We start from the raw sequence: 24,422 nt of genomic DNA, 5'->3' as shown, positions 1-24,422 counted from the left end.
GCTTGTTTTGTTTGAGGAGGCAGGTGCAATCCCAAGGGAACTGGCACAGCCCTCCAAAAAGTCAGAGCAGCATGGGTGTGTGAATTAAAAAGGGGAGTTCTCACCCACTCAGTTACCAAGTCTAGGGATGCATCCTGGGCAAGTCCCCCATAGCTTGAGCCAGACCAGGAAAATGAAAGCACCTTTGACTTAACCCTCAGGCTTGTGGTGAATAAGAATGGACAACAGAGGTGATGTTCATGATAACAATAGCCACTAACTCTGCGCACCAAGCGCATCTTCTGAGTTTCTTACGTATATTAATTAGCTCATCCAGTACTCACAAACAACACGTAACTTGATGCCATTACTTTCCCATTTTCACAGACGAAGAGACTAGGCTTTGACCTGCCCAAATGTTACCTAACTTGTCAGGGACAGAACATTCTATTGAATGAAGGGGAACATTGACCCAGGGACATTGCATGACCTCCCAGAGGTGCACAGCTAGTTAGTGAGGACACTTTTTCCACGTCCCTCTCCTTCTTAGTGCCCATCACGGGGCCAACTAAAAACTGACGTGAAAGTGTGCTACTCCTCTAGAAGAGTCACTCCCCAGGAGCAAGATGCCCCTTCCTCAAATGGGAAGGAAGGAGGGGACCCAGGCAAGCTCACAGTCTTCCCGGTTCTAGAAAACAGTCTCTGTCTTTTTTGTTGTCCTAGGGGACATGAATGAGCTGATGGAGGTGGTTCGCCACCATGTTCCAGAGGCAAAGCTGGTGGAATGCATTGGTCAAGAACTGATCTTCCTTCTTCCTAATAAGAATTTCAAGCAGAGGGCATATGCCAGCCTTTTCAGAGAGCTGGAGGAGACTCTGGCTGACCTGGGGCTCAGCAGTTTTGGTATTTCTGACACTCCCCTGGAAGAGGTAAGGCAGAGGTTACCACTGCAGATACCAAAGATATGCACAAGTCTCACACTAGAGGGAAGTTTTGTAAAGGCAAAAAGTCGTAAGTCCCCACCCAAGCATAGCATCTATCTTCATTCTTTGGCTCACTTCCTCCTGCCTTTGTCCATATGCATACATATTTTATGTAATTGTGGTCACTGTGTGCATACACTTTTGTGTTTATAGAAGACCATGTTTTCAGATAAAGAGTCATAATGTATTTTCTTCCCATTATGAAGCAATCCCCAACATAATTGAGTTTGGCTTAGATTTTTCTGAGAGTGGGAATATCTAAACCAAATTCTCTCTTTTTTTCCCCTTAACAGATATTTCTGAAGGTCACGGAGGACTCTGGTTCAGGACCTCTGTTCACCGGTATGGTGCTGGAGTTTGTGGCTTTTCCCCTCACCACACCCCTCCCCTAAGTTCCCTCTTGAGAATCTAAGGAAAAACTCATGAAACAACAAAGCAGGCAAACACTCCTCCACAGTATTTATCTGGCATCCAAATAACAGGCATTTGGCATTCTTGGTTCCTTTGAAGGACAAAGAAAGAGCAGAGGGAGTTAGGTGTGGGTGGGAACGCTGGATGAATCAGCTTCTGTACCTGAGCTTCTCACCCCCCGCCAGGTCTCTGTTCAGGCCAGGTCACTATCCTCATCTCCTCTTATCTCCACCAGGCCTCTGATCAGCTCCTGTCTGCATGAGTGATACCCTGCAGAGTCCTTAGAGATAACAGTGACAGTAAATACAACCCAGATGCCAGCTAAGGTCTCCTGGCTCCTTTGAGACCAAGATATTCTGAACCCTCATTTAGCACCCTGTGGAAATTTGAAACTGTGGGGACCATCATTTGTGTAGATTCTGGGGGTCTCTCTTCTATATATGTGAGCCTCAGTGCCATCTAGCTTCTTCTGTGGTTTCCACCAAAACCCCTAAGCCACACAAAGCATTCATGAGTACAGTAGACTTTACTGTGGAGGGTGGGGGTGGGGAGATGGACATGCAGGAGGGGCTACCTGCCACAACACAGGCTACTTTAGATAGAACAAAGAACAATAGGCATCCACCCACAGTGATAAAACCTTCTCCCTGGCTCCTCTGTCCCATTCATTTTCCTCTCTCCTGAGAAGCTGTGTGTCAATTCTCCTTTGCTGCCTTGGGCTCCTGCCACTGGTTACCTCCTTCTATCTAGTGTGGCATATCATGGTGTTTTCCTGAACAAAAACTGTTTTCTCCCTGTGGGGCTTCTGGGGCCAGCTCTTAAGATAATATGGTTTTCATCTTGCTTCACAAATGATCCCAGAAGTTTATTTATCAGCTATGCTCAGAACTTCCAATGGTCAAATTCTGCAGCCCAAATGTGCTCTATGACCCAGGTAGATCTGTGCTAGACTCCAGAATTGGGGTCTTTTATCTGCAGAGAATAATCCCTCTTAGCAATTAGAGAATAAATTACACATCAGAAGACTGGCCAGCCTGGGCATAGAATGGAAGGTTCCAAGGATAGAGGTTAAGAGGGTAGCCTCTAGAATTCGGCAGACCAAACACCAAACCTGAGCTTCACAAGTTGCTAACTGAGTAGCTTTGGTTAAATACTTAGCCTCTTTGTTTCTCAGTTTCCTCATCTGCAAAATGGGAACAATAATAGTATCAACCTTTTAGTGTTGTTGAGAGAATTAAATGAGTTAATACATGCCAAGTCTTAACACAGTATGCAATTTCTGATTACTATTTAGACACTCTAATCTCAACATATACAAATCATCTCTTACCTCAAACTTGTGAGCCCTCTATATTTTAGAAAGCAGTTAACACCCATTGTTTTATTTGATTGTCACTAACTATAATCTCATGAGAAGGGTAAGGCAGGGATTAGCCCTACCTCAGGGAAACTGAGCTCACACAGGTTGGATGACTTGCCTGAAGTCACACAGGCTTCGGAGTCTAGTTTTCTAGTTGTGGCTTTCAAATCTAGGACTCCCAAGGCCAAACTCTCACTACCTCCCATTTTTCAGATGGCTACGTGCATTTGTTTTGCATTTACTCAGTTTTAGAGGACATTTTAAGATCTAGTCTAAAAGTCTGAAGGAATCAGTAACTGTCCATTGGACTCACACATTTCAAGGTACCAAGAGGGTCAATGCCACCCCTGAAGGGGTGGCTCACAGCCAGTTACCACTAGAGGGCAGCAGAGCCAGGGACAAATTGGGATTCTAATTCTGAACTTTGCTCTGGCTGGGAGAGTGGGCTCAGGCTGGATGAAGAGAGGCAGCAGGCATCCAGAAGGGGGTTGAAGACATCAAATGTGAGCCCCAATCAGGAGAAAAGAGTCCAGAGAACCAGGACTCTGGTGTCCTGTAGTCAATGAGCCTGGAGAAGTTCTTTTCCCTCTGAGTAGCCAGGCCCGTTGCATCGCCGGTGACAGAGAACGCTGGCTGACAGGATGCCTGAGCTGACCCAGCTCCTTTGCAGCTGCCCTTGTTCAAGGTATAGTAGGTGGGTTAAAAAAAGCAGCCAGGGACCAACTGGAGGTCCTCCAGGCTCTCCCTTTATGTTCAACAACGTCCTGCAAATGAACATTGAACAGTGATGATAAACTCTAGCTTGAACATCACTGATAACCTACAATGATAATAAGCACATTCACATGTGTTAGCCCATTTGATCTTTATAGCAGCACTGTGAAATGTTCTGTTTCATTTTACAGAACAGAAAACTTGGATTCAGGCAGGTTGAATCACTTAGCCAAATGCATCCAGCAAGAGTTAGGATCCAAACCAAGATCTCCTAACTCCTGGGACATTACTCTTTCCACCACTTCCTGGTGGCCTCTAAGAAATCAGAAAAAACCAAGCTGACTCTGCCTTGCACTTTTTTAAGTACACAGGTTATATATGAACACTAGAGGCATGATGCACGAAGATTCATGCAAGAATAGGCCTTTCTTCCCCTGGCTGCCAGACCCGCCTTCGCTCCGGGCCGGAGCCACCTTTCCTCCTTCCTTTGCTCTGGCCTGGAGCCGCCTTTCCGTCTTCCTTCGCTCCAGCCCAGAGCCACCTCCCGCCTCTCGCCTTGTCGCGTCAATTTGCATATTCTCTCCTTATTGGCTGTGGGCGCTACCATCTTTGTCGTAGGGTTATGGTCAATTTGCATATTCTGTCTTTACTAGATAGGATATATTTTTGTTAAACATTTTTCAAATAATATACAAAAAAAGGCTGAAATCACCCTTCCCACTTCATCCCTCACCCCTTATCCAGCTCTGCCCTGCAGTGGTAACCACTGTCAACAGTTTATGGGCAATCTTTTGAAGCTTGGCAGGTGTGTGTGTGTGTGTGTGGGTGTATGTGTGTGTAAAAAATAACACGTTTCTTTGTATATGATGTATGTGCTCTCTAATATAAATACGATCTTATTACTAAGATCGTCTGCTACTTGGCTATATCTTTTCAACCTCTTAGTGCATTTAGATCTATCTTGTTCTTTTTAACTACTATAGAGAATATTTAAGTGATTTCAGCTTATTTTTTCTATAAATGACTTACACTAAACAATAGAATTTATATAAGTTCATTAGCCTACCTGGCCTGATATTTTGTTGCTGATTTAAATGAAGGGAAATTTAATAGAGTAAGAAAATAATAGCATATGAGATCCAGACTTTGTGGGTGCTTTTCTAATTTATTAATTCACACTCAGGCAACACTCAGCAGAAAAGAGAAACTGTCAGCCTGCGACACCCCTGTTCGGGTCCTAGCAAGGAGGTCACACAGACTCCCCAGGGCTCCGACGGCTGCTCTATGGAGCCGGCTCCTCCCACCCAGGGCCAGCCTTGCCGGGAGCCTGAGGAGCAGGGCAGCTGGCGCAACACAGGAGCACGGCTGGTCATCCAGCACGTGCAGGCCCTGCTGGTCAAGCGGTTCCACCACTCCGTCCGCAGCCACAAGGACTTCCTGGCCCAGGTATTGCTGTGCTGTGGGTCTTGGGCTGTGCTGGGTGGCTCCTGGCCGGGCCTGCCTACTCCTCCTGGCCTTTCCCTCCTCTGCCTGGCTTTCTGTGCCCCTGGGTTCAGGCACAGCAGTGAGCAGGCTCTTTAATTCTGTTGCCTTTGTTTCCTCTTTGCCAACCTTTACTTTGATTCTTGGTTAACACTTGACCTCACTAAGCAGGGAAAATGAATAATAGTGAATACGTCAATGTTGTTATTTTTACAATATTTTTCATTTATTTTTGCAGTGACCCTACATATCAAGGTTATTGTCTTCTCTTTTTCTTTGTTTGTTTTTTATTTGAAAAAGAAACTCAGGTTGACCTCTAGCTAAACACTGGCCTAGTTTAATGTTTTGTAGTTGTATTTTTCAAATCCTCACCTGAGGACATGTTTATTGATTTTAGAGAGAGAGGAAGGGACAGAGAGAGAGAGAGAGAGAGAGAGAGAGAGAGAGAGAGAGAGAGAGATCAGTTGCTTTCTATACACACCCTGACTGGGAATCAAGCCCATGACCTTTCATTGTGCAGGACAACACTCCAACCAACTGAGCCACCTGGCTGGGGCTACTTCAATGTTCAGTGTTGGCCTACTTCAACCCTCTTCAATGGTTATCAGAACATGTCTTGCCTTTGCACGTGCTGCCCATAATGTTTCCCAGAAACCTGACTTTCCACCAGGGCCAGTTATGAGGCTGCAGATTAAACATTTAAAAGAATGAACGTGTGTGTGTGTGTGCATGCACGTGTATGTTTGTGTATCTTTTGCACACCACAGCCCACAGCCCATGTTGCCATGTTTATTTCCCCACAGATTGTGCTCCCAGCCACTTTTGTGTTTTTGGCTCTGATGCTTTCCATCATCATCCCTCCTTTTGGTGAATACCCTGCTTTGACCCTTCACCCCTGGATGTATGGGCAGCAGTACACCTTCTTCAGGTGCGTAGACCTGTCCCCACTGGTCATCATTTGCTCCTATGGGGTGTGGGGCTCCTGGGTCACATGCTGCTTGATGGGGCCCTGGCCTTCCCCCTCTCTGGGACAGTCACCAACATGGCAGGAGTCCTTGGACTGCCCTCAGAAAGGAAATTAAGGTACCTGCCACTTGGAAGGTGATCCCAAGTGAACAACCAGGGCAGCCAGGAGTAAGAAAAGAGAAAGTCAAGGTTAGGTGATAGGTGGCAGCTTCATCTTTGTGGGACACAGGTGTGATATGCCATCACTGGGCGTGTTTGGGGAGGCTGCCACCTTCCCAGAAGACCTATAACCACCCAGTGCAGCATTCTGTGCCCTGTGTACAGGCCTGGCATGTAGTAGCCACTCAATAAAACATTTGTTGAGTCACATGTTGGCTGCTTTGTCCCTCTGTCTCAGTCACGTGCCCATTGAGTAAGCCCCTCTCACATTGTCTAGCATGGACCAGCCGGGCAGTGAGCGGCTTGCAGCATTTGCAGACGTCCTCCTGAACAAGCCAGGCTTTGGCAACCGCTGCCTAAAGGAAGAGTGGCTTCCGTAAGTCCCTGTGCACCCCTGCCCTAACACTGACAGCTGCCCTGGGAGACCCAGATGATAGAGTATGGAGACGGCAGGGTTGGGATGGGCCCTGTCTCAGTCCTGCTCTGTATACATCACTCTCCCTGCCCAGCACTCACCCAGCTTTTCCTCCAACACCTGCGTGCCAAGGCGTTCACTCCCTCTCAGGAAACCCCTGCTTCACTGGGCAGCTCTTTATCTTTGTAATTCCCAATATCAAAAGTCCCATGCTAAGTTGATTTATGCTTTTCACAACTTATTTGGAAGGAATCTGAACAGGGGAAGGCTGGAGATGGGGACTATCAGTTGTGTAATGGGACCTAGAATGGTGTTAATTGCATGTGTGGCCAACTTTCGATTATTCCTATGTGTATAAAGAAGGGAATTTTAGAGGGCAGTTGAAATCCACCAAGAATCCTAAAAAGTCAATACAATTTTCACTGCTTCTCTCAATCATCTTTTTCAGAGCTAGTGATAAGGACCAAAATTAGGCTAATTTCAAATTCCTCTTTTATTTATTGTCTCTCAACAGCTAGAGCCACCAGAAGAGAAAAAAGAGATAAAACTGCCCAGAAACTAGATAATTTCACCAGTCCCACACCAAGTCAATGAAAAGCACACCCCAGTCTTGATTTTTCTTGAGCAGAAACTAACCTCTGAGAGCATAAGAAGAAAGTGTATGGCTCTGAGGACGAGGAGGAAAGGCTAGGGAGGAGATGGTTGGACACTACTCCCCATTTCTAGGGCTTTCTCTGAACTTTGGGGCTGATTGTGAACTATTTTCTTGTCTTCCATGAAGGGAGTACCCCTGTGGCAACTCAACCCCCTGGAAGGTCCCCTCTGTGTCCCCGAACGTCACCCACCTGTTCCAGAAGCAGAAATGGACACCAGACCATCCCTCGCCCTCCTGCTGGTGCAGCACCAGGGAGAAGCTCACCATGCTCCCCGAGTGCCCTGAGGGTGCAGGGGGGCTCCCGCCCCCTCAGGTACCTCGATCCTCCGTGGAAAACTGGAGGCCCTGAATCTGCAGGGAGTGGGGGGAAAACATTGTGCCCCCTGAGTTCCTGGGCAAACAACACTTTATTTTTTAAAATATATTTTTATTGATTTCAGAGAGAGAGAGAGAGAGAGAGAGAGAGAGAGAGAGAGAGAGAGATCAATGATGAGAAAGAATCATTGATCAGCTGCCTCCTGCATACCCCACACTGGGGATCGAGCCCTCAACCCAGGCATGTGCCCTGACTTGGAATCAAACTATGACCTCCAGGTTCATAGGTCAATGCTCAACCACTGAGCCATGCCGGCCGGGCCAAACATTTTAAACTGACCATAGAGTGCAGGACCTAATGAGGTTCCCTGGGTTCTCTCAGAGGGGCTTCCCCTGGCGTCCTGTCCAGCCACTCAGAGGAAGTCACTGACCAGCTTTGTTTTCCACCACACACTTCCTATGCAATGTAGTAAGAAAACATCTAAACATTGAAACATTATGCAAGTCATGCATGCTCATGATAGAAAAATTAGAAAATACAGATGAGTGAGAAGAAAAAAAATCATCCTATCATTTGGAAATAACCACCAATAACATTTGGTTTTTATCCATTCAAACTGGATTATATTCAAAATGCGGTCTTAAAACCTGCTATTTTCACTTAATAGCATATTATGAACATATGCCCATATCAATATGCATCTACATAAGTGTTTTTACTGCCTGCATGCTTATCCCACTATTTGGATTTACTTTAATTTATTTAACAAAGTTCTCATTCTTGGATCTGAGTTTTCAACTTTTGTCCATTATAAACAGTGTTGTAGTGTGCATTCAAATGCATATGTATTTGCATGCTTATTAACCATCTTAATTAAGAAGCTTGCCATGTGCTGTGTCACTAACATGCACACACACACACACACACACACACACACACACACACAGCCAATAACCATGTTTTGCAGGGACATCAACGATCTTGGCTCTGAGCATCCTCTCTTGGGTGTTCTGAACTCCAGAATGTATCACAGTGAGCCATTCCCAGGGCTTTTAGAGACAGAAGGGGTCAGGGAAGTCTCACTTTGTCTTGGGTTGATAATGATCCTCCCTGCTGACTTGGACCGAGTGGGGCATTCTGTAGCCATATCTAATGATTTGCCAATGAATGAAGGGTTCCCAGAGAGGCAGTGTGGCATAGTGTCAAGAGCACAGGCATTGGGTTGGTTACTTGCCTCTCTGAGCCTTACTTTCCTCCCTTATAAATTGGGGATAACTGTAATTTATTTCACAGCATTTTATGAGAATTCAATGAAATAATGTGGGTAAGGAAACTGTTATTTAGAATTACATTCAATGGAATGATGACCACTGCAATCTAACAGTGGATGAAATAAGACACACTGTGTTTCCCTCTCCTGTAAAAGTTCGTGTAGGTGGTCCAGAATTCTCTGTTCTGCTGCTTCTCCATGGTAAACAGGCCTCAACCTCATTGGCCAAGATGGCAGGACCTTCTTTCCAGACCACAGAATGAAAGAAGGGATGAATAAAAAGAGAGGGCAAACTGCAAATATGCTATCTTCTATGAAGATTTCAAGAAGCTACCACACTTAGCTGTCATTGGCCAGAATCAAAAGTCAAGGGAGTCTGGGTGGCCTTGCACCCAACAGTCTCTTAGTCTGGCAGATGGCAGAAGGGCAGAGCAGGTCATGGGGGACAACTAAATTTTGCCCTAGCATCAATCCCAGGAGCTGGCTTGTGAATGACTCTGTTTATGAGCATCCTGCTTTCTCTCTCTCTCTCTCTCTCTCTCTCTCTCTCTCTCTCTCTCTCTCTCCATGCTAAAAGCAGATACCTTTCTATTTCTCAAGCAGTATATTTCCCCATTGAATCATAACTCAGCCACCCTGCATCACAGGAATCCCTAAAGACGAGCTGAGGGAGCGTGTCCCAATCCCCTGTACCCCAAGAGGAAGCTCTACTTCTGCTGGGTTTGCCGAGGCCTCTGGCTGCTTCTGCTCTAACGCACCAGCATCAGACAGAGTTCTATACTGAGTCCTGGCTAGGGCGGAGGGAAGGCCAGGAGCAGCAATGTGGAGATTCCTTTCTTCAGCAAGTTCTCACTTCAAGGCTGCCTGCCCAGCTTACAGAACCTTTTTTTTTTAGTGGTTGGTGCCTGGTTCCTAGGGGGAAAATGTAACAGGCCACCACAGCCAATGTCCTGGGAACAGGCCAGTTCCTGTGATTTTCTTTGTGTCTGTGTTTCCTCATTATCATTCATGTCTCTCTTTAGAGAAAAAAAAATATAACATCATGAATCTGCACAGGAGCTACTTCCTCTCTCTCTCTCTCTCTCTCTCTCTCACACACACACACACACACACACACACACACACACTCATATTTACATCTACTCACTCAAACACACTCTCCCAGTCAGCCTGGAATTAAGCCAGAGGTGTGGGTACAGGCTTGGTTCAGAGGTGGTAAGCTGTCGTCATCTGGAAAACCGGATGGTGGATGCTGTCTTCTGCAGGGCTCCATCCTGTTCTTGAATTATTTCAGTGGTGGTGGGTCCCTAGTGGACATGCTCCACCCCTGACTTCTAGATTACACCGAGTTAAAGTTATAGTAGTATTTTATTTACAGAATTTTTAGAAAACAATTTATCATAAAATTCCCAGGCACCAGCAATTGTTCCAGCCTAGATTCCACCCAGAGAGTTTGGTGGTTCCCCGGGATGCCATCCTCAGCTTGAGAAGCAGGGTGCTGGGATGAAAAGAGTGAGGGCTGTGGAGTCAGACAGATGTAGGTTCAAATCCTAGGTCAGCCATCACACAGTCAACAACCTGGTGCAAGTTAGCCAACCTTTCTGAACTCACTTTCTCTGTCTGTAAGATAAAGTAATAATTCTTCTGTCATGGGGGTTTGAGGATTAAGGGGTATAATGTGTGCAGAGCATTTGACATAGTGCCTGCACACAGAGTTCTGTAGATGCCAGTTCTCCTAGCGTTAGAGAGATGAACTAGGTAAAGCAAGTGAACTGAAGAAGGAAGTATAATAGGAAAAGGGGAGGAGACAGAAAGTGTATAAAAATGAGAAGCATGGTGTTAAAGCCACCAACATTTTCCCTCTCTACCTTTGGTTGATACCCTTGACAACCAAGGTTCATGACTCATGGGAAATTAAACCATTACCTATTCCCAAATGTAAAGTAATATTGCCACCTGGTGGCCAAACTCATGCTCTTTTGAATTCTCCAAAGCCTTTTGGTGATCGCGCTTCCACTCCTAGATGTATTTTGAATGTGATTTATAAATTGTAAGGTCCTGTTTGAATTCTTTCACTCATGTCACAAATTTACTGTTTCAACTATATGCTGGGTACTGTTCTGAGTGCGGGGGGCTCAACAGCTAACATAACTTTTGGTGAAGAACAAGCAGTTTCACAAACTATAAAGCCTCACATTCCAAAGTAACTAACAGGAATGTCTCCTCTCAGAGAATGCAGCGCAGCACTGAAATTCTACAAGACCTCACAGACAGGAACATCTCCGACTTTTTAGTAAAGACGTATCCTGCCCTTATCCGAACCAGGTAAGAAGAGACCCCTGTTATGCTTTTCATCCTGGCTCCCTGTACAAACTATTAACTAAACACAGAAGACCATTTTCTCACATGATTTATCAACAATCAGGGCAGTGGAATTTTTCTTCTTTTTCCTGAGCTAACAGAAAGAGCAATCGAGAATATACAAGTAAAATGCAGCTTAAGTTTAATTTTGTTTGTTTGTTTTGTTTAGACTAAGCAGTCTCAATGGGTAACCCATGCACTACTAAAATTAAAATTTTAAATGTAGGATTTATCTACTAATGCAGCCTCACATTTTCACTAGTTAAGAAAGAGACAAAGTTTGGAGGGAGGAGCAAGAGTAAAGGGAGAAAGGTAGAGGAAAAAGAAACAAGACAGAAAAGTAAGAAGCAAACAGCAGAAAGGAAAAGATTAGACCAAGATAGGCTAGAGGCAGTGGGTACAGTATCTGAGTGAGGCCACAGGCCAGCCAGGTCCACAGCACTTGTCACACTCTCACTGTAAGTTAACGCCGGCAGTGCTGCCGTATAACAAGCCAGTGAACTCTTACATGTGTCTATTTCTCCCAGCTCTGCAGCTGTTATCAAGCCTCAGCTGGGAATGGGCTGGCTTCAGCCAACCCTATGGGAGCTTGACAAGTGTGTGCTACCCAGGTGGCATCATAGGAACCCTGACCCAGGCCCACGTGCTCTGGGGCTTTAAAATAAAACGTACTGTCTAATTTTAGTAGTACTTTCAGTTGCCTCCCCTATCAGAGCCATGCAGAAAGAACAAATGGACTCATTTAACCAGAACACACTGAAGATAGTGAAAGCAGCTGCCAGAAGGCAGGGCTAAGCCAGCAGTCAGCAAAATAAAGAATGCCATCCACACCCAAAAATAAAAGCAGATCATGGGATAAACAACAAGCATCCAAAACTTTGTTCTCAGCAGCCAGTTTACATGATGGAACGTTGGATTTTGTGTTCGATGACAATGATAGTTGTGAGCCTGACCTATGAGGTCTACTGTTGGCATCTTGTCATTTTACCCCTGAATGGCTAGAAGTCAGCCTCTGAAGTCTGGGTTTAGAGTGAGTCAGAACTTCCCCCATGTGTGCAGGTGATTATTAGAGCCTTATTCGTGCAGGTGGAAGAGGGCAGCTGCAACCTCCACTCACACTGGCGTGATAGTTACCATATTACCTGGTTCCAGATGGTCTGACAAATAACCTGACAACAGGGCATCCCAGGAAGCCCAGCATGTGGGATGGGACTTGAGGAGCCAGCAGTGGGAAACATCAGTCCTTTTCCTGCATGCGTATCAGCTCAGCTCCCAGGCTGCGAGGTTTCCATTTTGCTTGGATATCAGGAGAAGCAAAAATGCCCCTGAACACTGAGACACCCCATGAGCGGAAGGAAAGTTAACACTGCTGGGCCAGTGGGATTCATTGTCTGATTTGTTTTCACTTTCAGCTTAAAGAGCAAATTCTGGGTCAACGAACAGAGGTAAGAAACTATTTTCATAAGAAATTAAAATCTCAAATTGATCTATTTAAAATGCCACACCTCAAAGCCAGGTAGATGAATGTTCTGTGCGTGCTCAGAAAGTCACAGGACATGCCCTGAAGGACATGTGGCTAGACACACCCTGGACCCAGAAGGTGCCCAGTGGTAGATCTCCATGAAGGACATGGACGGGAAGTGATATTCCCTGAAGAGTTGTCCCAGAGCATTCTCACTCAGGGGAGGCTCTAAAAGTTCAAGCACAGAATAGTTTGCAATACTAATGAGAGGCCATGTGACCTGGGCCCAGGCACTCTGTGGCCCATTCATTCCTTGTAAGCCTTAGGGAATCTGGCCCAGCCCCAGGTAACTCATTCCTGAGGCATCCTGGAGACTGGAGTCATTCCAGAGGTTTGGAGAATCCTCCAGGGACATTCCAGGAGTAAGCTAGCCTCTCAGGCTCCCTAAGGAATGGGCCTGTAGAATAAAGGCAGAGCTGAGGTTGACTTGGTTCTAGACCAGGGGTGGGGAACATCCAGCCCTCGGGCCATATAAGGCCTTCAAAATCATTTGGTCTGGCCCTGCCAAGGCATTAGTGGTGAGTTAATTAAATGTTTGACCAAATATAACAGGCTAATTTTTAAGTGAACAATGTTGTATGGCCTGTGAATGATGTATAAATAGACAAATGGCCCTTGGAAGAAAAAGGTCCCCCACCCCTGTCTTAGACCATAAAAGTGTTATCCGTCTTTTAGAATTGCTCCCTAGAGGGAAGGATAAATCCTCAGCTGAAGCAGAAAGTTGAGGGCATGGGGGGAGCGCAATTTGAGTCCTTGAGAAATAAAGTTCAGCAAATTAACTTTGTTTTGTAGAGGAGCTTGGCTTTTATCCTACCATTGAAAGGTTTTATCCAGAGAGTGGCACTCCCTGGTATGTTCAGAGCAGTGTGGAAAATGGGTTAGGACAAGGAGAGACCTAAGGCTAGGATCTCATTAAGGAGCTAGAGCTTAAGTCAAGGCAAAAGATGGTGAGGGGCTGCCTGAGGGAGGGGCAGCGTTGAGAGGCATGGAGAGCTGGGCCCAGCCGGACTGGTCCTGATTAGGTTAAAGAGAGTCCCGTGCTGCAGGAAGTGCCTGTAAAGTACAGACAGATGTGATGCAGGAGAGGAATTGTTGTTGGGATGATGGCGAGTCAGGGAAGACTTCAAAGAGGAGATGACATATGATAGAGGAGATGCAGTTGGCCTGATGCTCAAGAACAGTGGTTCTCAACCTTCCTAATGCTGCAACCCTTTAATACAGTTCCTCATGTTGTGGTGACCCCCAACCATAAAATTATTTTCGTTGCTACTTCATAACTGTAATTTTGCTACTGTTATGAATCATAATGCAAATATCTGTGTTTTCTGATGGTCTTAGGCTCTACAGCAGCGGTTCTCAACCTGTGGGGTCACGACCATCGGAAAACACAGATGTTTACATTACGATTCATAACATTAGCAAAATTACCATTATGAAGTAGCAACGAAAATAATTTTATGGTTGGGGGTCACCACAACATGAGGAACTGTATTAAAGGGCCGCGGCATTAGGAAGGGGGAGAACCACTGCTCAAGAACAGGAAAGGCAGCCCTGGAAGCCAGCAGCCCTGGAAGCCAGCAGCCCTGCAGAGGCAACCAGGCCTGTTGGTAGCTCTGCGAGGTATTGGATTGGATGTGGCCGGGATATGCCACTCAAGGAAAGGCATGAGAGGGGTTGGAGAGGTCAGAGAGACCAAGCTCTGAGGGATCAGAACTCATCTGGGGGCAATGAGGAAGCATTCAAAGTTGTAAAGTGGAGCCACGTTGCTCACTATTGCAGACAATGCCTCCCAAGGCACACATTTCCCTACAGAAACTGAGTGCTACTGGCAAGCATGAAGCACCACAGACGTGGGTCATGGCACTGATCTGAGGACTTCTTGTTCCCTTGTCAGGTACGGAGGAATTTCCATCGGAGGAAAGCTGCCGGCTCTCCCTGTCACTGGGGAGGCACTTGTTGGATTTTTAAGTGACCTTGGCCAGATGATGAATGTGAGCGGGGTACGTAAACGGGCTGCAGGTTTGGGTAGGACCTTCAACATGCCAGTTATTATGAGACAGAAAATCTCATTAATACTAAGAGTGAAAATAAAAAAACCTCTTTCTTATTCATTATGGTTTTCTAGGGCCCGGTCACCAGAGAGGCTGCTAAAGAAATGTCTGTTTTCCTTAGACATCTGGAAACTGAAGACAACATTAAGGTATTGGCCCTGGGTCACCTGCCCCAGAGCTAAAAATCCACATGAGCTGGTGACTTTATATTTATTTTCCCAAATAATTAAATTCCATCAAGTCTCCACTTGAAAACTAGCATGGAATGTCTTCCAGCTGCCAAATCCTTCCTCCTCCTCACATTCCTCTCCCTGCGGCTCATTTTTTTCTTTAAACAGCTGTTGTTAGCGCAGGGCCGCTGGGTCATGCCAGCACAGCCTAAGGAAGGCCGTCTCCGCCCTCCAGGTGTGGTTTAACAACAAGGGCTGGCACGCCCTGGTCAGCTTTCTCAACGTGGCCCACAATGCCATCCTACGAGCCAGCCTGCACCCGGACAGGGACCCCGAGGAGTATGGCATCACCGTCCTAAGCCAGCCTCTGAACCTGACCAAGGAGCAGCTCTCTGAGATCACAGTGTAAGCCACCCAGGCCCAGCCACACAACTGTCTTGTCACCCTCTCCTCTCTTGGGAGACCCACGAGGATTATCACTATCCGGAGCTGCTGGGCTGGAGGGCAAGGTTGGTCAGCCGGCAAATGTGAACATAAGACTTTCAGCGCTTGTATGCCAGACTGCCTGGCCATTCTTTCTCCTTGTCCTTACTAGGAAAGTAAGCATGATTTGGTTCTGTTCCCTTTTGGCTCTTGGTAAGAAGTTACTCCTGGAGCTTACACAAATATCCTCCTCTGCAGTATGTGAAATGACTGCCGGGAACGGGGAAAGTTCAGTAAATCTTTCGTCTCCCCAATAGGAATTAGCTCAGATTTTGGTAATTTCCCTCAGACAACCAGGCCATGGACATGACATCAGATCCTTGCCTTCCTCAAGCTTAGGCTCTTCCCGCACAGCTTCAGGCAATAAAAACATCAATCTTGTGCAATCTGCAGTATGCTGGTAGCCTGTGTGAGTGCATGCTTGTGGTAAGCAGTAGGGGCCTCATTTTCCTACCCCAGGACACTTAGAGCCCTCAACACTGGGCCCTCCACGTGCCCAGGCTCACTGGCTAAAAGTTGGCCCTGGAACCTTGGGACCTTCCTCTGGACATCCTCCAGGCCCTGGATTAAGGAAGAATCACCTGCCTTGTGTTTATTCTCACTCAGCCTTGCCAAGTCTCTTGAATATGAAATATGAAATAGGAGTCTTTGTGATTATAAAATAGTATATGTTCATTAAGTAAAGTTTAAAGAACAGAGTCTTAAGAACTTATCTGTAACCCTACACAGGTTTAGGGTATTTCCTCTAAACGTTTTTGCACGTTTCCCTTTCAGTCATTTGCTCTACTTTTACAATGTGTGTGGATCATGCTATTTCTAATTTTATAAGGACGCTGACTAGCACAGACGGTGCTTTGTGGGAATTAGTTAATGTGCTCCTTTCTCTCAGTGGGCACTGTTCCATGCAAGGGGTCACGGCTTGTATGTGAAGTTCAGGTTGGATTTCAACCCACACTTGCCCTCTTGGCCAGATGCCTTTCACTTGGCCCAAGAAAGGATGACTAGAGCCCTGTCCTGTATAATCGGCCTGTTCTCTGCTTTCTTGAATTTATGTTATGAGCATTTATCCATGCTATGATGTGTTTCATGTTCTCACAGGATAATTTGCCTCTTGTAACAAAAGGAATAAATTTCACAGACCATATGACTGTCTACATAGAAAATTCAAGAGAAGCTATAGACAAATTATTAGAACTGATAAGAGCATTGTGATATATGACAAATGATAATATACAAACCCATTTCTATAACCATCAGTATATAATTTGAAAGTTTATCTAGACTTTCATATGAAAATGGAACAATATTCAACATCAACATAGAACAGGAAACCCTCAGATACCCACTTAACCTTGACTCCATTTAAGATAATTGAATGAAATGACAAACATCAGGCTGAGAAGGGGGTTTTGGAGGCTGTTCTCTAGGACTGGCTGAGCCTCCCCAGAGCCTGACTTTGTTTTCCTCTGGCATCTGCTCCTCCTCCTTCACCTCTCTCTCCCTGTGTCTCTTGTCCTGCTGCAGGCTGACCGCCGCTGTGGATGCTGTGGTGGCTATCTGCGTTATTTTCGCCATGTCCTTTGTCCCAGCCAGCTTTGTCCTTTACTTGATCCAGGAGAGAGTGAACAAAGCCAAGCACCTCCAGTTTGTCAGTGGAGTGAGCCCCACCACTTACTGGCTGACCAACTTCTTCTGGGACATCGTAAGTGTCAGGTCACGGTGCCTCTCTCACCTCCATTGGCCTGAGGGGTGGGCACTGGTGTCTGCTCTGACTGAAGGCCGCAGTAGGGTGAGGCTCTCCCACTGCCGGGACTGCTATGTCAAGGGCCTTGTGTGTCTGCTGTCTGTTGACTTCTTAGAAAGGCACAGAACTAGGAACGGCAAGCTAGGGACGAATGTAGGGCTCAGCTTAACAACTGCTGAGTGGGGGCTCTGTGTGCCCTGCCTCAGGGGCCTCTGACCCATCCAATAATTACTGCACTCAGTGAGGTTGGCCTTCCTGAGAATATCTGACTGAAGAAGTAATACCAAGCAGACCTTCACCCCACATCCTCTTCTTAAATCCTGCCACCCCCAAGGGGTAAGGATGGAATCTCCTATGGCAGAGTCACCAGATAAATATAGGACACCCAGTTAAGTTTGAATTTCAGGTAAACAATTAATTTTTAGGGTAGATACATTTCACCCCCCAAATATTGCATGGGACATAGTTACACTAAAAAATGTATTTGTTGTTTTTCTGAAATTCAAATTTAACTAGGCTTCCTATATTTTTATTTGCTAAACCTGGCATCCTATCCATTGGCCTTATTTTGATTTTCCAAAGCAGCCAGACCTTCACTATATCAGTTTAGCCACCAAGTTAGGGAGAATGAAGAAAAGTTTTTTAGCAAATCAACAGCAGACTAGCACTCTTCTCACCCCAGTATTGGAGGAGGCAGGGAGGGGTCAGCATGGGGGGCTTCATGTCAGACCACAGGGTCAAAGTTAATTGGCAGCAAAGATTAGTTATAATATAATAGAGATTATTGTGACACCAACTCCAGGTATTCTGGGTGTCTTGGGAAATTATGTCTCTAGGAACCTTTACTAAAAGCTGTGCTGGAGAAGTTTGTGTCGGTTTCCATCATGATGTACTTTATCATCACATGAAGTGGGGATCACGTTAGTCTTAGAATGTTGAGGTAAAACAAAGGATCTCATTAATCTTACTCGACTTATTAAGCAGGCTGTCACTTAACAATACAAAACCAGAAATTATTAATAGCACCTCCATTCTTTCCTCTGTTTTCTGTCTGCATGAAAAAACACTAATGAACACATGGGGAGGAGGTCAGATTCTCAAGCCTCACTGTGGACAAAAACATCACTTACAGGCCCCACATTGGCCTCGTACTTTGAACGTGAAAAGAGCTAGGCACACCTGCACTGAAAAGTTATTAACTTGCCAGTTTTTTCACTCTATTTTTTTTTTTTAAAGACAAAGAACAGCCTGGCCGGTGTGGCTCAATAGTTGAGCACCGACCCAGGAACCAAGAGGTCACCAGTGCAATTCCCTGTTAGAACACAAGCCCGGATTGTAGGCTTGATCCCTAGTAGGGGATGTGCAGGAGGCAGGTGACCGATGTTTCTATTTCTCTCCCTCTCCTTCCTTCTCTATCTAAAATCAATAAAAACATATTTATAAAAAAAAAAAAAAAAGATGAGGAACAGAATTTATACTTGGAGCTGACCATGCATGTACCTCGCTACAGAGATGTCTGAACCCAAGGAGAGATAGAATATGGAATAGAATCAGGATTGGCCCAATGTTTCCTCGTGGTCAGATTCAGGTCACAGCAGCAGCATCACAAGGGATGGTGTCTTCTCACTGCATCCTATCAGGTGGATGCTGCTCTCAATTTGTCCTATTACTGACAGTGGTCCCTTGATGAAGGTGGTGTCTGCTGAGCTCCTCACTGTAAAGTTAATCTTCTTCTTTTTATAATTAGCAAGAATTTTGGAAAGAGGTACATTAAAGCTGTGCTAATATCCTGTTTGTTATCAAACTTCCAATTCATTCATTTATTTACTTATAACTATATGGAGTCATCTTCCCATGTCAGTCCATGGGTTATAATTGGATACCATTATTATTTACCCTGCTGCTCAAATTATCCCCAGTTTGGCCAGTGGGAGCCTGATGGAGCTGCCTCCTTTGACTTTGTCCCCATTGTCTTTGAGCAACTCCATGCCCTCTGGCACCGCAAGGTGTTCCAGGTTCGTCCTCCACTTTGCCCCAGCCCTACTTGGAATCAACTGTGTCCCCAAGGAACCCTGGTTCCTTTCCATGGAAAACAGCTATCAAAATCAAGATCTTGGAGCTAGGTAGGTTCTATGCTACTGGGGTCTCAATGGTCCCAGGATTTTTTTTCTCCATCTCTCCATCTCAGTGGAGAGAACTAGGGGAGATATGTAAGCATATACATAAATAAAAACCATTTACATCTCTATTTACCTACTTATACACCAACACTGAGTGCTCACTAACACCTCTATTCAAACCAACACCATTGGCTCACTATGGCTTTCCACTTTCCATATTTGTAACTCCCTTCTTCAAGAGTAAGACACCAGCTTCTGTTACCCCCAACTCATTTACCTACCTGAGCAATACACCTGCATGTCATAAGTCCCCATCTCTGCCACCATCCCCTCCACTGTGTGGACACTCTCTTCTTCCTGCTCCAGCTGACCCCACGTGGAGGTAGGTCCTCCTCATTCTGCTCTGACTCTAATGCCCCACACCATGTCAACACCCTCCTCACCCCACTGGGGCTCACACACCCTGTGAGATACCATTCTCAGCCTTCTCAGGTTCTCATCCTGTTCTGACTCCACCCCTAACCTCACCATGGCTGCCCAACTTTCCCTGTCCATTCTAATGGCTTTAGTACTGAATTGTGCAGGAAGGGAAGAGAAGGGAGAAAGTGATAAAAAGGTATCATTTGTTTGAGCTTCATGAGACCAAGGACTATATATTAAGTTTTTTTCTGAATTCTGGAGACATACTTAGAAAGTGGAATCAATAGGACTTCATGACCAATTAGAAAGAGAGAATGAGAAATCAGGTAGAATTTTGTAAAATATGCAGACTAAAGGTCCCCTACACAGGGAGGTGGGGTGGGGTAGGAGGACTAGAAACAGCTTAACATATGCTAACCAAGAGCTGTTTAGACCAATAAAATCAGAATCCCAGACCATATGTGCTAGACAAGCTGCCCGGCCCTCGGCCCTCGTTTGGCGACAGGAAACAGAGGTCCAAAGAGGTAAAGCGCCTTGCTCTCCTCTTCTCTCTCCAAGATGAATTATGCTGTGAGTGCGGCACTGGTGGTGGGCATCTTTGTCGGGTTTCAGAAGAAAGCCTACACTTCTCCGAACAATCTTCCTGCCCTTGTTGCACTGCTCATGCTGTACGGGTGAGTTGTTCAGGCCATTAGTTAATGCTCTCCAAAGGGAAGCTGCGGGGGAGGGGAGGCATGATTTCCAAGCAGAACCTGGGATTTCTGGTGGCAAGGTTAGCTTTTGGCCCCCAGCAGACTCTTCATCCTGACCACAACCTTGCCTGGCCTCTGTGTCTGACTCCATACGTGGAGGTATTCCTGAGGCTTGGTCTACTCACGCCACATGGCCTGAATCTTCTCCCATTCAAACAGTGGCCTAACCAAAATCTGGGACTCAGTCACTCCCCCGTTTTTCACCCAGCTGTGATTCTGATTCATCGAAAGCCAATCTGAACATCCCAATGTCTCCATCTGTACCGGCCAAGGGTTATGTACACACAGTAGAAGACTCGCTGAAAAGCTGTTCCTGAGTCAGGGCCAGAGGATGTCACAGACATTAAATTCAGTGGAATTAGAGCAAAGTGTGCAGCTTTATGTCCAGGCCTACCACTTACTTCATGTGTACTGTGAACAAGTAATATACCTCATCAAGGCCTCAGTTTTTTTATCTGTAAAGTGAAGATGATATCTGGCCCTTCCTATGTGGGCCAATAGAGTCTTGCTAGAGCAATGGTCTCCACTTATCTCTATTGAAAAAGAATTCAGGAACTAGCATGACTGACACATCAGCTCCAGTGAACTATGAAAATGAGCCTGTTGGGGTCTCAGCTCAGCTTTGCTGATCCAGACTCAAGTGAGAAGCATTGCAGGAAGACAGTGCTCCGTGCATTGTACAAGGATTAATAATTTATGTACATCCACGGTTACTATCTCCTTTGTTCCTCACAAAATCCCCACAAGACGGTCAGGGAAGGCATTGTTATCTCAAGTCAAAGATGAGGAACAAAGACCAAGGGGTGGAGTATCTCTTTGGTCTTCCTGGGACTCTCACCAGTTCAAACACATCACTTCCTGCGTGAGGGGAATGCATATACCTGGGGAACAGCAGATGGAGTGGAAATGGGCACTCTGTCCACTGAGTTGTGTCATTTCACACAGATGGGCAGTCATCCCCATGATGTACCCAGCATCCTTCCTGTTCGATGTCCCCAGCACAGCCTATGTGGCCTTGTCTTGTGCTAATCTGTTCATTGGCATCAACAGCAGTGCCATCACCTTCATCTTGGAATTATTTGAGAATAACCAGGTGAGCGCGACTTTCTTGGCTTCCTTGTTTGATGACTGGGATACTAGAGGAGAGTATGTGATGGTCAAGCAGAGCCATGGCGGGCACTGTGTCTGGACAAGTCAGTGCATAAATGAATGTTGCTTCTTCCCCTTCCTTCCTTCCTTCCTTCCTTCCTTCCCTCCCTACTTCCTTCCTTCTTTTCTTCTTTAAGCTCCTTATTCATGTGTGTGCTCCGGTGTCATGGTTTTCTGAGCTCATTCTCAAGCTATAAATGACCTTTCATGATCCTTCTTACTCCTTTAAGAAGGTTTTCTTGAGGACTTCAGTGTTAAGGTTTATACACACACATAGCATTCATGTGATTTCAACATCTAAAAGGTGTGAAAAGGCACGCAATGAAATGTCTCCTTCCTACTCCTATTTTGCAATCACCTGGTTCCCTTCTCCAGAGGCGACCTTTCATTGAAGATTCGTATGTGTTCTGGAGATATATAAGCAAATACATATATAGTCTTTCTCCACTTTCTTATGCAAATTTTAACAGGAATATATACTATTTTACATGAAAATTAATCCTGAGGATAAGGGTTAGGAATTTATGGCGCTGAATGAGTCGTTTATGGCCTGAAAAGTCCAGTTATCCTATCCACAACCCCCAGACTTCTCTTCACCCAGAAAGAGCTGGTCAGACTGGATCCTAAACACAATGGTAGCAGCTGCAGGGCTGTCTTTGCTCCACACTCCCGCTCCCAACCTGCTGTGTCTGAGCCCTGGCCATGACTGTCCTGGGAACATCCTCAAGGACTGGTGGTCTCACCCATGTGTCTGTGGCCTGTCTAGCCACTCATTTCCTTCCCTCATTAGGTCTTTGCGTTCAGAGGATGGGCACCAGTGCATCTATTCTGCTGTCCTGCAGCTCCTGGTCCCTGGTCCCTGGTCCCTGGCCCCACTCCTGCTTCTGGGCCCTTGGGAGGACCCAAGGCAAATCTACACTAACCACCCAGCTCCTGGCTTCCTGACAGTCACTCTTTCCTAAACCCTGCCAGGCTTTCTGTGGCCACTAAGCAAGGAACAACCCACCCCCCCTCATCCCACTTCTATCCCATGACTGATAAAAAAAATATATACCATGTTACAGTCAGACCCCAAAAGGGAGGTGGATGGGAACACAGACCCACCTCCAGACCTCCTCCTCCCAATTCCCTCTTCCTGCCAAAGCACCCTGGCAGGCTGAAAAGGCTGCTCTTCAGAGCTGTTTTTGTCACGGGCTCACAGCCCACTAAGTCTTAAGAGAGAGTGTTACTTCTGAATAATTAAATGGTAAGCTTAAAGCCATTCAGAACATTCTCCCTCCCTCCTGCCGGCTGCACTCATTTAGCCAACCTTTTTTGAGTGCACCCTCCTCCCCTGCATAAAAGTTGGTTGCTGTCACACAGATTATCAGACAGATGCTGCAGAAATATCCAGTATCCCAGAGGAGACTCCCCTGCTGTCCCTACTCAGTCAAGATGGCTGTGCTGATATGAATAAGTGCAACCCCTCGCACTGCCCCCAGGAACTCCCCTTCCAGTCAGGCAGTGACCTGCACACCAACTGAGGAACCGGAACAAACCTCAGGACACACCACTCCATATGACAGAGCATCGAAGGGGCGACACAGATAAAACGCTACAGGTCAGGGTGGGCCCAAAAGAGCTGGATTGCAAGGGCCAGGAGAGTCTTGGTGGAGGAAATTCCATTTGAGCCTGGCCTGGGATGAGTAGAATTTTATTAGCCCATTTAGTAAATAAATGAAGTGCCTACTATGAGCTAATTGTTGTGCAAGATATTCAGGAAGGATACCAAATGGTTAGGACCCAATCCCTGTTCTCTGGGGACCACTGACTAGGGAGAAAGTAGGCAGGTAAAAAATAATTAACCCTGGCAATGTGGAAAGTATGAGCGAGGAGTAGGTATTTTACCATGGGAATCTGGAAAGGCTGATGAGAGGAGGGTTTATTGGAGCCAGCTTTGTGAAGAGGGTGTTCTTTCCTGCTAATAACGATGGTTAACAGAAGCTGCAAGTTCAAAGGCCCACAGGCCAAAGAGCAGAGTGCCTTTCGGGAACTGTGGGAGGCAGGGGGAGGCTGGAGAGGAAGGAGGCTGTGTGGTAGGTATGGGTCAGGCAAGTGGGCAGCAGTGGCCTCTTCAGCCTCACCTCCTCCGTGTCCCCTCTGTCTGCTTGGGGGAGACTCTGCTCACACTTGGAGGCTGAGGCAGCAGGCACAATCTGATCACCTGGAAACAAGTCCCCCAACTCAACACAGACACCAGAGAGTCTCTGCCTTCTCTAGTTTTGGTGGCATCTGCACACAGCCCATCGCTGTCCTGTGGGAGCGGAGAGGCAGAGCAGGGAGATGCTCCCAGGACCCTCTCCCCTTTGGTCTAAGCTGGGCTACGATAGAGCAGGTGAGAGAGCCTCAGTCCCCGGGGACACGAGATGGCTCACAGCTGTACCAAAGGCGAGAGCCTGGGCCACATTCCCAGCCGCTGCCTCTCCTGGTAGCAAATGCCATGGAGGGCTGTGTGTAATTTCAAAGTGAGTCCACAGTGAGCTTCCCAAGGGCTGCCTGTGAGGCTCCCCAAGAGACATCTCCTGTGAGTGTTTCCATATTTTCCTGTCTGCTCAACAAACCCCTCCCTCTGCAGTCCTTCCCCAGGCCCACCCTGCTCAGGGCACATGGGCTTGGCCCTCTTCCTGACTGCCCTGCTTTGCTGTGTTTCAGACGCTGCTCAGGTTCAATGCCCTGCTGAGGAAGCTGCTCATTATCTTCCCCCACTTCTGCCTGGGCCGGGGCCTCATTGACCTGGCGCTGAGCCAGGCTGTGACAGACGTCTATGCCCGGTTTGGTGGGTGGCAGTAGGCCAGGAGAGCATGGCCCTGGATCCTTTGAGGCGGGAGGGCTGAAGCAGGAGTTCCTGTCCAGCCTAGGCCAGGGAGAGTGGGTGCAGGGCAGGGGGGAGGGTTAGACACC

At 46.5% G+C, this 24,422-nt stretch overlaps 1 protein-coding gene across 1 annotated transcript in view; it reads left to right on the top strand.

Moving 5' to 3' along the window:
• The window catches only part of ABCA4 (ATP binding cassette subfamily A member 4), a gene marked incomplete at its 5' end in the record, with an annotated part of 130,323 nt that overhangs the window by 90,095 nt on the left and 15,806 nt on the right, over window positions 1-24,422 (top strand). Inside the window, 15 exons of the mRNA XM_080655604.1 lie at window positions 703-908; window positions 1,256-1,304; window positions 4,631-4,893; window positions 5,733-5,857; window positions 6,332-6,430; window positions 7,251-7,437; window positions 10,941-11,035; window positions 12,484-12,516; window positions 14,488-14,593; window positions 14,719-14,793; window positions 15,050-15,219; window positions 16,822-16,999; window positions 20,140-20,255; window positions 21,279-21,426; window positions 24,174-24,297. Of these exons, the coding sequence (XP_080511730.1) occupies window positions 703-908; window positions 1,256-1,304; window positions 4,631-4,893; window positions 5,733-5,857; window positions 6,332-6,430; window positions 7,251-7,437; window positions 10,941-11,035; window positions 12,484-12,516; window positions 14,488-14,593; window positions 14,719-14,793; window positions 15,050-15,219; window positions 16,822-16,999; window positions 20,140-20,255; window positions 21,279-21,426; window positions 24,174-24,297 (1,974 nt within the window). The remainder of the gene's footprint in view (window positions 1-702; window positions 909-1,255; window positions 1,305-4,630; window positions 4,894-5,732; window positions 5,858-6,331; window positions 6,431-7,250; window positions 7,438-10,940; window positions 11,036-12,483; window positions 12,517-14,487; window positions 14,594-14,718; window positions 14,794-15,049; window positions 15,220-16,821; window positions 17,000-20,139; window positions 20,256-21,278; window positions 21,427-24,173; window positions 24,298-24,422) is intronic.

The sequence above is a fragment of the Plecotus auritus genome, assembly GCF_963455305.1.
Source record: "Plecotus auritus genome assembly, chromosome: 2".
NCBI classification, from domain to species: Eukaryota; Metazoa; Chordata; class Mammalia; order Chiroptera; family Vespertilionidae; genus Plecotus; species Plecotus auritus.
The sequence above is the reverse complement of the archived record's forward strand: the minus strand, read 5'-3'. Positions and strand labels throughout refer to the sequence as shown.